Source organism: Lolium perenne, chromosome 1 (assembly GCF_019359855.2).
Source record: "Lolium perenne isolate Kyuss_39 chromosome 1, Kyuss_2.0, whole genome shotgun sequence".
NCBI lineage: Eukaryota > Viridiplantae > Streptophyta > Magnoliopsida > Poales > Poaceae > Lolium > Lolium perenne.
In genome coordinates this window covers 157,385,714-157,398,043 of record NC_067244.2, presented here as the reverse complement: position 1 = coordinate 157,398,043, position 12,330 = coordinate 157,385,714, and the positions used below count along the sequence as shown (strand labels likewise).

Here is a 12,330-nt window from a genome sequence, read left to right as displayed (position 1 = left end):
GTATACGGAAAAAAAATGATACAATTTCTTTATTTTCAACAAAACTTTCACCAAAGAAAGGGTCAGCAAGAACTTCCAGTTTATCGCAGGTACAAAACAGATACAATTTCTCTATTTTCTTGAGACACCTCCAATCAGTGTGAAAGCACATTCTATTTTTTCCCTGGTGCATCGTAGCTAAAACATCTAATGCTCATAGAATTAGCCTGTTCCAGCTTGCATGTTTTCTGCCATTGGAGTTTTCGAGAAAATTTGCTGCCATTGGAGTAAGACTGCAGTATTCCCACTTATTATACGGCAAGAAGAATTGGCTTCTGCACAGAATTATCTACATAAATTCCTCATCAAGCAAATAGAGTAAAATTATCTGCAGCTTAACTAAAATTATCAGTATGGAAACATGCGCCAAATCTATCTGTAAGCAATATGAAATTCAGGAAGTACTGTAAACGTGAGCTAGAAAAATTAGTGCATGCGTTGAGTAAAATGGAGATGGGAACTACGAGGATTAACGAAGTACTCACTTGTGCTATTGGATAGATTGGCACTGCAGATATTCATATGAAGCCATTTACACGACATGGTCAGGAAAGAAATAAAATTAGAAGCTTACCTTGAAATGACATGTGTGGTACTGTGTACTGCAATGAGCGAAAAATATATCCATCTGCAGTAGAATTTTTTTGGTTAAGGCATTATTTATACATCTAAAAATATTATGTGGTCCAACACAATTGATGACACTGCAACAAAATAAAAAAATGTTCATGGTAAAGCAAATTTAATCATGACACAATTACTTGCTATTTCAGCAATTTTTGTGTGCGGATAATTTAATGTAGAAAAAGCATGATATATATTTTTTCTTACAAAGGTATTTACTGATAATACTGCACATTGAGAATTGAATAGGTAGGAGAGGCAAAGCACACCTATCTTGGCAATGAGCGAGCAACCCAAAAAAGAATCGGTCACTTTATATGTTCCACCAAACCCTAGCACCTAGGCCGCTCATCCTCCTCCCCTCACCGCCGCCGCCGGCGCAGGCCGCCGGGAAAAGCTCGCGCGGTGCCGGCGGCTCTTGGTGGGGAGGCGCGGGGTCTCCCTCGTCCGGCGGCGGTGCCCTTCGGTGGTCAAGGTTCCGGCGGCGGCGCTCCGCGGGCGGCTCTGCTCCGGGTGGGTTGACGGCGGCGGCGCGGCCTCTTTGCAGCGGGGCGGAACGGCGGCTAGCGGCGGCGCCTCCTGGCCTGGATCTGGGCCCCACGGGCCCCATCTGGTCTTGGACGGGCCAGGTCTAGTGCGTCTGCTCCCGGCGACCGATGGAGCTGCTCCGGCTGAGGTCGGTTAGGACGGCGGCTCGCGCACTGCAGCGCGGCCATGTGAGCTTCACGAGCCCGCCGGGCTCGGCCGGGCTAGAGGGGCCTGGTATGCTCCTGTAGCTGCGTCCGGTCTGTCGCCACAGATGGCGGTGGAGGTTGTGCCCTCCCGCGTGACTGCTGTCCAGACTCTCCTAGGCTCGGGATGCCTCCTCCTGATCTCGTCGGTCGTCCTCTTTGGTCCACGGTGAAACGGCAGTGGTGATTGCAAGACCGTGGTGGCGCGAGTTGGTGGGCGGCAAGGTTGGTGGAGCGCGATGGAGTGTCCGGGTCGTGGTTCTTTGGGGGACGGGAGAAATCCTTGTCGGATGGCCGACACCGACGCGGTGACGCTCGAGGGTGCCACCATTCCCTCTTGAGGGGCGTCGGGGTTCCCCCTCCCCACAACCCTCCCGCATATCAGGGGAAACCCTAGGATTTGTCCGGGTAGCAGCGTCGTCATCGTCGCATTGAAGGTGCTGCTTTGGTATGCGGCGCTTCGGAGGGACAAGATCGTGGTGGAATTCTCCGGAGGGTGCAGCGGTCGCGGATCATCACTGTTTTCGTCGATCCGGCTTTGTCGACAATGTTTTCCTTTTTTTCTTCTTCTTTTGTTTCCTTTTGGGCTTTGTTGTGCTGTTTGCCCTAGCGATGGTCTCTATCCTGTATCGATGGTTGCTATATTAATATAGCGGGGCGAAAGCCTATTTCGTCTAAACATGATCTTAAAATTCTAAAGAAAGTATGGTTTGCTAGCTGCAGGATCAGAACAATGCCTATTAATTATAATAGAAGGAAATGTCTCATGTGTTAAAATGGAAGTGCATGTGCTGATGTGCACCTGGTCAAAGCAAGATTGTCGTGGCAACCAAACTCAAAATTGAAATGCATTGTCTTTTGTATGTGACAGCTAATATATTTTGTTAGCTAGTGAAATTACATAGAACACACTCACGGTTTCAGTTTAAGTAGAGATCATGCAGAGTGACCCAAAGAGAGGAGAACACTTATTTGTTCAGAAGAAATATATAACAAAATATTAACGATCTCTGCTGCAAAAGTTGGAGAATACCACAGTTCCGTTGTGTGACACAAAAAGTACTTGCTTCATATGGACTAAGTATGACCTAATAAAAACAAATGAAAATTTATGTGTAAAAAGCTAAATGAACCCTAACTTAAGAAACATGAAGTCTTAAACTGATAGTATAAGAACAAAGAAAAAAAGGATGATATACCAAATTTGGATATATATTTCCTTTGCTTCACAGAGTCTACAAGCACAAGTAGACTCCGACAACATGTAAGTAGCTGTAAACACGCTTCACTTAAGCTTGCTCCAGCCCTCAGCATGCAAAGACATGTTCCATCGGATGATCATGTACGTATATGTTAGTGGAGTTGTTTCTTGACATTTCGTTTCTCTGAACTGCTAACATTTCGTTTCTCTGAAAACGTTGTACATGTACTCAGTCACCAAAGAACCTTCCCTCAAGACACTAAACTCCTAACATCTCGTTTCTCTGAATACGATGTACATGTACGGGGTACATGTACTCGGTCACCAGAGAACCTTCGCTCAAGACTCTAAACTCCTAACAGCTTTGTTTCTCTGAAAACGATGTACTTGATCGGAGTACATGTACTCGGACAACAGGGAACCTTCCCTCAAGACTCACAAGCTTGACCATCTATTCGCTAAATTTTCTGTAATGTCTTTCTAGAATATAAACTACAAACATCAGTCCATAAAAACAGTTTATGTTTCAACTTACAATACTTCTCTTATCAACAGTTCCAACATGTTTCGTAGTTCAGTTTCATTTCAGGTTGCTTTTCTACAGGTTGCCAAATAAATAGTTGGCACGAGTGAACTACTGAAATTGTCTTGGTAAAGGTACACCAGAAAACAGGACAATCTAAGATGTTTTGCAGACAAATTTAATTTTAGAAGATCGACATCTAGTATATGCTCATTCCCTAACATTTATCTTATCAACAGTTCCAGAACATACCTGAACCAAGAGAGAAGAGAGAAATGAAAAAACTGAACCAATAGATTAGGGCCTAATCTCCTGTGTAGAACCTTATCTATGTCGTTGATCCGGTCTATTACCCCATAAGAGAGACAAATGCCCCAGCTCTAGAAACTCAAGAAAAATACTCAATTTAATAATTCGGTGTGCTCGCCATAGTTAAAAAGAATCAGATGCATCCTATACTTATTTGGGGATAATCTACTCGCAGACATACAGTGAGCCCTGCTCTTAATCAGCACAATAAACACCTGGGAGTAGCTTCTGCCAACATAACAAAATTGAATATATTTAAGTTAAAAGCAAGCAGGATAATGGCATAAGAAATAGAAAAGACTGCTACATGCTACACAGATGTAGGGACCGGACCGTCATCCCGAATGCAGGAAATTGTAAAGATTCAAGAGAGCATATGCCACATACCCTTCGTGCCATTGGCCTGATTCAACATAGCACCTGGTAGAAACAATGGAAAATGTCAAAAAAAAAATCATCACTATTATTTCACAGGTTGAGATAAATCATATCAAAGCAAATATCAGTTTCACCAAGGGATTAGATATCACCTCTAGACTTGAGAACCTGAGCACTCTTTCTCCTTTCTGCCTATACTTGCATATCCATAGCTTTGTTCAACCCGGTAGGAGATATATCACTGATATCGTTGATCTCGTAACATCTGTTTCCGCCTAATTTATAGAGATCTGCCATGCCAAGAAATATCAGAACATAAGATTCCAAGCACAAATGCAATCCACTACCGACGATTCTCAAAGAACACCAGCAGTCATAGAAATGAACTACTCGCATGAATGAGCTACAAATTCAGCTACAGAACCACGTTATAAAAATAATATGAAGAAACAACTCATTACTACTGCAATTCTGCACATATATGCATGCATTAGGCGCTGGTACTCTACCTACAACAACTGAAATGAAGAGATACCTGACCCGACACGTAGCCGTACTCTGCCAGAAAGAGCTGAGACGCCATAGTTGAACTGCAGCTGCTCCTATGCCACAGGTCCATATCACCCGGTCACTTTGGTGGCCCCTCCCTACTGCCCAGTCGTTACTGCAGCTCCTCCCCGATGTCAGCTGGCCGACGCTGATCCTCTGCCACCAGCACGCTTTCCATCCCGACTGCTGCTCCGCGAGGGAGGTCAACAGATCCAATGCCGAGAACTTCCAGGCATGGCCCCTCTTCGCGCCATGGGATGACGCTTGTCGCTCTCGAAGCATGGTCGTGACGCTGAACTCGTCTGGTTGCCGTGGGTGGCTCACCATGAATAGCCTGCAACATAACCGAAATAAACAGTTTTAGCATATCATCAAGCAATAGAAGCAAATAACTCCAGTGCCATATGCACATGGCATGCTGTGATCGTCCTTCTCATCCGTGGGTGCCATCAAGCTAAATGTGGTTATTTAAGCTAAATAAATATATTAGCGAACTTATATAGAAACCAATTCAGAACAAGGTTCTAAATAATTATACTTATATTCAGTTAGATTGAAAGACGATGCATAAAACATGACTCTAGGTGGAGCAAATATCTGCCTCCATCAAGGTTGTTCAAGCGCTTTACATTACCATCCAAATATCAATGGTAAGAACCCGCACACCATGGTTGTGGCCAGAGAGCTATGAAGCTCAGATAACTAAAGGGCACAAACATTTTTCAAAAGTTACACGAACCTGTCCGGTGATGTAACTGGCGGCAGGATTCAAAGCCGGGAAGTCAACCAACCCAGGAACTTCCTCTGGCTGGCCATACCTCCCTGTGAAGTTGAAAAAAAGCTTTAATACCGACATAAAACATTCACTTGGTAGATATAGTGCACATAAGCACAAGTATGCATGAAAAATAGTGTTGCACAGTTTTCCTTAACGGTTTTTTTTGTTACACCTAGGATCTGTGAAATGATAGTGTAGAAAGTGAATAATGCCATTTAACCAGGGGGTGCGGTTTAAGATGCATACCCAAGGAAATAGTCCACAATATTTTCTTCTCAATCTTCTCCCCAAGTTCAGCGGTCATGTTAGATGCGATGAATCCAGATGCGATTGCATTCACCTGAATAATAAGAACTTGTTCAGAGATTGGACTATGGCCTCAAGATTTTTGTGATATAAAACAATGAAAAGGCAGAGGGTGCACATTGAGATTCCTGCTTGCATATTCCCTAGCAACTGTTTTCATGAAGCCAATGACCCCAACCTTGGTAGTGCCAGCATTGCCGGTAAGACCAGCAACTGACGCTATGTTGATAACCGTTCTTGGCATTAAAGAATAAATAAGCATCTTATAGAAAATATATAATAGCGAATATGATCAGGGGATTTGTGAACAGAGCTTAATTTATGTCAAAGCAAGACAAATAGTATCCTAAATGAAAGGAACATATTACTACTGCTACTACTTGCAATTGCAGCTCTCTTTCCAGATCTACAGTATTCATGACTTTGCTAAAGCACTAGTAAGTAGTAACATGGTAAGGCCTTATAATTTTTCTCTGTCAGTTCTACGTAATTTTAGAAACTTCTATGTAATTTCAGAAACACAATAATCAATGCAAAGATGCCTTCTTCTATCTTAGAGAATCCTCAATTCTGAACCAAGCTATAAGCTTGTAACTTGTAACTGAGGAGAGTGGTCTGTGAGTCGATGGAGAATTTAGCTATTAAGAAACCTGACAGTCCCTTTGTTCTAAAATAGACGACACTCTAGAAAGCATGCGATAAAATTTCTCTATCTTTGAAAACACTTTTAAAGACTATATTTAGGTTAGGTAGATGGTGATGGTACCATTATATATTTGTAATCTATTACTTACTTAGTCATATAGAAAGGTAAGATTTCCATACTATAGATCGTGCAAAGTAAAAAACTTCATCTACAACCAGTACCACACAGCATATCGAACATAAGAATAATTTGGCCAACAAACTCTTGAAGATGAGATACCTGACTATCAAAGTTTATTAAAAATGTCCAACCTTGCAGTCCACTATCTTGCATGATAAAATATTCCACTTTAGCATCACTGATAAAAAGAATTAGAAAAGCCATTAGAATATACAAAAAGGCTTCATTTCTTGAAGTTCATGACAATAGTAGAGCATGTGATTAATATAAACTGAGAAATGCATCTGAGAGAACACACAACTTACAAATCTAACCTGAGGTGTTAGCATTTCTTCTCGGAGCGATCTTTGCCTTTATGCATTTACACAAACAGCTTATGCACACACCTGCAACCTCACAATGGATGAGAAAAAAAGTTGTGGAATTAGGAAGAGATATTCAAAAGAGTGGGGAGCCAAGACAAGGACGAATCAAATACCTACCAGTGGTGCGACGAAGGCGAAGACATCATCGTGACGCGCTGCACATAAACCTGGGGCGGAGAATCCATGGCTGCAGCGTGACTTCATACCTTTCTCGACTACTTCATCCCAACGTCTTTCCTCCGGACAGTTACCTGTCGAGGAACCTACCGATCAGGTACCTATATCATGGTGAAATACAATTGAATCTACCATGGAATAGCATGAAAAACTATGAACAAAAGCATGGTAAAATACTGTTTTTGCAAAAATAGATCAGCAACTTGTTTTCATCGCTGCAGCTAAACCGCTGGACCAAATAGAGTGAATGACCACTTAAAACGATCGCAGGAGAGATTCCTACAAAACACTCCAACTAAGCTTCCTCTAATTTTGCCAACTGGGCACTCTAAACTGACGATTTTTGAACCTGTATATCCAGAAACGGGAATGCAAAAATGTTTCCTCTAGTTTCCACTTGACCTTGCTTTTCCCCTGCCATAAGAACCTAAGAACCACTATTTATAGAATCTAAGAGGTTCATGGAAGGTAGGGAAACTCACCCTTGGATCTGGATCAAGAGGGATCTGAAAGGAAAGGTGGGGATCTTCTCTTCTTCCTTCTCCTCCTCTTTTTGTCACCTCTTCTTCTTCCTCCAATTGAAACTCTTCTTGCTGTGGAGAAGGATGAGCTAGGACATGGAAGGGAATAAAGGGAGAGAGGGTATCAGGCGCTTCTCCTCTCCACCTTCTTAACCATGCTGCCCTACTTCCCTTCACCTCCCCTCGCTCCACCATGGAGAAAACCAACAAATGGAGTGGGTCTTGAGGGGATTGGGGAGAGAAGAACGTGGGGATTGGAGGAGAGAAAGGGACGTGGTGGACAGGATTGGGGGAGTGTGGAGAGGCAGCTAGGGTTTCGCTGCGGGAGCTGCTCCATTTTATATTGCACGGTGAAAAAAATAGATGGCCAGGATTCTTTGAAGATAAGATCCAATGGACAAGAATCTGAAATCGATGTAAGACCCCCATGGGGGGGCATCTATTATACCTTTAGATGTGTAGCTTTCACTTTGTGTTAGGTTCGCTATCTCTTTCATGGGCCTGTTGGCTTGGGCTTATGTCTGGTAATGGTTTTTGGCGTGTTGGCTAGTGTGTGTGTCAGCCCACGTTCTGTGGTGCTTGGCTTGTATGTGAGGATAGGATAAATATGGCCGCAAAGTTCTCAGGTAAGGCATCGAGGATGAACTGAGTTGTAAATCGAATCTATCTCCCTAGTCCAAAACTGCTTCCGTCTCTTCCAGAGCCCCCTTTTCCCTCTCCAATCCCCTTTCCCCTTGTATTTGTAGAGTGTGTTCCTTACAATTGGTATCAGATTCCTTGTTTCGATCCGCAATCACCAGTTAATCCTCTGGATTCCGTCTGTTGGGCGCGGAATTTCTCTGAAATTCTAGCACAAAGTTCTCCTCGGAGACGCCTGCTTACGGTTGGTTGATTCGAATCGAACGACCGCCCTGGCTCCCCGACGCGGAATCCAACAGATCGAAGCGGAGTTGAAGAACAGCATGGGGGAGCTTTCCCCGCAGAACATCACCATGGAGGGGTACATGAAGCAGGTCCTCGACTCACTGCAAGGGATGCAGACCAAAATCGACGAGATCCAGGACTCCCTTGTGGAGACGACTACCGCGGTGGTGGCAGGGAAGCAGCGCGCCGACGACATCGCCACCCGTCTCGCTGTAGTCGAGTCCAGTACGAGCACCGCGCTGAAGCACATCACGGTGACACCACCGGCTGCTGGAGACGGCCTTGGCGTGGAGTCACACCCCATGGGCTCCACGCGGCCATCGCCGTCAGGAGCTGCAGCTGCGCGCCCACCTGGGGCTGGCTACGAGCTTCGGGTCTGCGGACCGCCACGATCCATCGCTTCACCGGGGTGATGCGCCTGGTATCCTTGTGAACCAGCGATTTGCCCCGGGCACAGGTACCAACCATTCATCACCTCTGGCCAAATCAACTGTTTAACATGATTTCCATGAGAACGCGCATGCGCATGTTTCTGGTTTTGGTACTGGAGGGCGTGGATCCACCCCAAAAATGGATTTCCCCAAATTTGAGGGTGAAAATCCAATGGTCTGGCAACAAGAGTGTGAAACTTACTTTGAGTTGTATCATGTCAGTGATGATTTGCGCACTCGATATGCTTCGCTCAATTTTAGAGGCACTGCTGCTTTATGGCTTCGCAATGTTCAGGCTAAGGGTCGTATAGAGGACTGGGGTGAAATGTGTAGGTTAGTGCATGATAAATTTGGCAAAAATAAATACATGCAGTACCGTAGGCAAATGCGTGCTTTGCGTCAGATAGGCACAGTAGCAGAATACATTGACAAATTTGAAATTCTTCGGAATCAGTTGCTGCTGTATAACCCTGCATTAGATGAGGCATTTTTTGTTGACGAATTCATGCATGGTTTAAGAGATGACATTCGTAGTGCAATTCATCTTCATTGCCCAAAAGATCTAGATTCTGCTAGTTTGCTCACTATGATGCAGGAAGAGGACCTGGAGAGTTCCAAAAAGCAATCTCCAGCACGTTCTGAATACAGAGAGTTTGCCAAGTCCAATTTCCGTTCCAACTACAACAGTGACAAGTTAAATTCCCGAGAGAAGCATGTTCCGAAACATGATGAAGCAAAGAAGCCTGACACCTCTAAATGGGAAGATCGTCTGGAATCCTTGAAGGCATATCGTCGATCAAAGGGGCTGTGTTTTACTTGTGGGGATAAGTATAGCAAAACACACAGATGTCCGGATAAAATACCTCTACACATTATTGAAGAATTGATGGAAATACTGCCAATTTCTGATGCTCATGTAGATGAGGGCAGCGATGCTGATTCAGACAGTGATGATCTGATGTTGCTAGCAAGTACAACCGATCTACCCTCTGCAGCTGGTAGTGTGTCTTCATTCATCAGTTCTGCTCTGGCTCAGAAGCTAGGATCTGTCACTAAGACCATGCCTGCTAGACAGTTTACTGTAGCTGATGGTCGTCCTATTCAATGCAATGAATTTGTTCCTGATTTTGAATGGGGAGTGCAAGGGCATACTTTCACTCATGCAGTGCATGTTCTTGATATTGGCTGTTATGATATGATTTTGGGAGCTGATTGGTTGGATCTACACAGTCCTATGTGGGTACATTGGCGCAAAAAGATCATGCGTTTCACTCATAACAAAAGAAGAATTACTCTCCGAGGGCTGCAAACTCGGATGACTAAGTGCAAAAGAGTGACTGTTCAGAAATTAAAAGGGCTCCTGAAGAACAATGGCGTTGCACAACTTGTTCTGGTTCAACCAACTGCTGAAGAAACTATTGCCTCTCTCGCTGATACTAATGAGACACAAGTTGCCACATACCCTCTGAATCCAGAAGTTCAGGCCTTGGTGCAAGAATACATGCACTTATTCCAAGAACCTAGTTCCCTACCACCGAAAAGAGAACAAGATCACACAATACCGTTGTTGCCGGGGGCTCAACCATTCAAGGTTCGTCCATATAGATACAGTCCACAGCAGAAAGATGAGATAGAGAGACAAGTATATGATATGCTATGTAATGGGATCATCAGGCATAGCTCCAGTCCCTTTGCCTCACCAGTGTTATTGGTGAAGAAAAAGGATGGACAATGGCGTTTCTGTGTGGATTACAGGCAACTCAACACTTTAACAGTGAAGAATAAACACCCTCTTCCTGTCATTGACGAGCTGCTCGATGAGTTATCTGGTGAAAGGTACTTTACTAAGTTGGACCTCCGATCGGGGTATCATCAGATACGGTTAGCTGAGGGGGAGCAATACAAAACAGCATTCCATACCCACCAGGGCTTGTATGAATTTTTGGTGATGCCGTTTGGGCTTACCAATGCACCGGCTACTTTCCAATGTATAATGAACAAAATCTTTGCTCCATTGCTCAGGAAGACAGTCTCGGTGTTTGTGGATGACATCTTAATATACAGCCCTACCCTGGACAACCACATAGCACACTTGAAACAAGTGTTTCAACTCTTGGCAGAAAATCAGCTGCTTGTGAAGAAGTATAAGTGCTCATTTGCTCTCCAGGAATTGGAGTACTTAGGTCACATCATTGGCCCTAATGGGGTCTCAACTGATAAATCTAAGATACTGGCAGTGATAGAGTGGCCCACTCCTTCCAATCTGAAGAGCCTGCGGGGTTTCTTAGGGCTTACAGGTTATTACCGTAAGTTCATCCGAAACTACGGTGTCATAGCTCAACCTCTGACTCAGCTCTTGAAGAAAGGTGTCCTGTATGTTTGGGGGCCAGCTCAGAAGACAGCTTTTGTTACGCTGAAAAACGCCATGTCCTCTGCTCCAGTATTGGCGTTACCTGACTTCAGCAAAACATTTGTGTTGGAAACTGATGCTTCTCAAACTGGTATTGGTGCGGTGCTTATGCAACAAGATCACCCTGTGGCCTTTTTGAGCAAGGCACTTGGACCACGAAATCAGACTCTATCAGTGTATGAAAAGGAGTGCATGGCCATCTTGCTTGCTATCGAGAAATGGCGTGCTTACATGCAACATCGGGAGTTTATAATCCGTACAGATCATAAGATCCTATTGCACTTAACTGATCAACGATTACATACATCCCTTCAGCAGAAAGCCTTCGTGAAGTTGATGGGCCTTCAGTTTCGCATTCAGTACAAAAAGGGCAATTCCAATCTGGCGGCTGATGCCTTGTCAAGGCAGTTTTCTGATATGGCTACCATTGCTTCATCAACAGTTCAGCCAGAATGACTTGACCGGTTTCAGGCTGGTTATGAGGATGACGTCCAAGCACGCAAACTGATAGAAGATCTCAGTGTTTCAGGCTCTAATGAGAAAGGCTACACGCTCAGGGATGGTATTCTGCATCTACACGACCGCATTTGGGTGGGCAACAATACCCTTGCTCAGAACCATATCCTTCAAGCACTACACAATAGTGGGGTTGGTGGGCATTCTGGTGTGCAGGCCACGTACCATCGTGTAAAGCAGTATTTTGCCTAGCCCAACCTGAAGAAAACGGTACGAGACTTTGTGGGTGGTTGTCAAATCTGTCAACAGGCGAAACCAGAGCATGTCAAGGTACCTGGACTGCTGCAGCCTCTCCCAGTTCCTACTGGTGCATGGAAGGTGATCTGTATGGACTTTATTGAGGGATTACCAATGTCTAGTAATTACAATGTCATTCTGGTGGTAATAGACAAATTCACAAAGTACGCCCACTTCCTTCCACTACGACATCCCTTTACTGCTACTACAGTTGCACATGTTTTTCTAGACAGTGTGTATAAGTTACATGGGCTTCCTCAGACTATTATCTCAGATCGAGATCGCATCTTTACTAGTAGTTTCTGGCAAGAACTATTCAAGCTAGCGGATGCCACCCTGCACATGAGCTCTGCCTATCACCCGCAAATAGATGGACAATCAGAAAGATTGAATCAATGCCTAGAAGGCTATCTCCGCTGCTTTGTGCACTCCTGCCCCAAGAAATGGGCGACATGGCTGCCACTTGCCGAGTATTGGTACAATAC

The 12,330-nt window shown here is 44.4% G+C and overlaps 2 protein-coding genes across 11 annotated transcripts; one reads left to right on the top strand and one right to left on the bottom strand.

Annotated features, from left to right (window-relative positions):
* Nucleotides 1–7: 7 nt before the first annotated feature.
* On the bottom strand, nt 8–7,658 carry LOC127309338 (3-oxoacyl-[acyl-carrier-protein] reductase, chloroplastic-like). Of its 10 annotated transcripts, none has more exons than XM_071819370.1 (11): nt 7,289–7,658; nt 6,747–6,907; nt 6,570–6,650; nt 6,364–6,442; nt 5,557–5,657; nt 5,379–5,472; nt 5,094–5,176; nt 4,341–4,688; nt 3,958–4,095; nt 3,815–3,847; nt 8–667 (listed from the first exon to the last, which is right to left on the bottom strand). In XM_071819370.1, the coding sequence occupies exons 5-8, from the start codon at nt 5,596–5,598 to the stop codon at nt 4,467–4,469; spliced, it is 441 nt and encodes a 146-aa protein (XP_071675471.1). In that variant the 5' UTR covers nt 5,599–5,657; nt 6,364–6,442; nt 6,570–6,650; nt 6,747–6,907; nt 7,289–7,658; the 3' UTR covers nt 8–667; nt 3,815–3,847; nt 3,958–4,095; nt 4,341–4,466. The 10 variants fall into 10 exon arrangements, with proteins under 10 accessions (XP_071675471.1, XP_071675467.1, XP_071675469.1 ...); XM_071819366.1 differs by having other exon boundaries at nt 6,579–6,650; XM_071819368.1 differs by having other exon boundaries at nt 5,557–5,674; nt 7,289–7,657.
* Nucleotides 7,659–8,289: 631 nt separating this feature from the next.
* LOC139833192 (uncharacterized) lies at nt 8,290–11,548 on the top strand. The gene is made up of 2 exons (XM_071823392.1): nt 8,290–8,625; nt 8,978–11,548. Exons 1-2 carry the CDS (start codon nt 8,290–8,292, stop codon nt 11,546–11,548), a joined length of 2,907 nt encoding a protein of 968 aa, XP_071679493.1.
* Nucleotides 11,549–12,330: the final 782 nt, after the last annotated feature.

What these genes read in the sequence shown, in the direction of transcription:
- LOC127309338 (XM_071819360.1), bottom strand. Translation starts at nt 6,417, where the DNA reads ATGCAAGATAGTGGACTGCAAGGTTGGACATTTTTAATAAACTTTGAT. An exon ending in ATTGTGGACTATTTCCTTGG is followed by an intron (nt 5,177 to 5,378) that starts GTATGCATCTTA and finishes TCAACTTCACAG; the next exon opens with GGAGGTATGGCCAGCCAGAG. An exon ending in CCAGTTACATCACCGGACAG is followed by an intron (nt 4,689 to 5,093) that starts GTTCGTGTAACT and finishes GTTATGTTGCAG; the next exon opens with GCTATTCATGGTGAGCCACC.
- LOC139833192 (XM_071823392.1), top strand. Translation starts at nt 8,290, where the DNA reads ATGGGGGAGCTTTCCCCGCAGAACATCACCATGGAGGGGTACATGAAG. An exon ending in GGGCTGGCTACGAGCTTCGG is followed by an intron (nt 8,626 to 8,977) that starts GTCTGCGGACCG and finishes CGCAATGTTCAG; the next exon opens with GCTAAGGGTCGTATAGAGGA.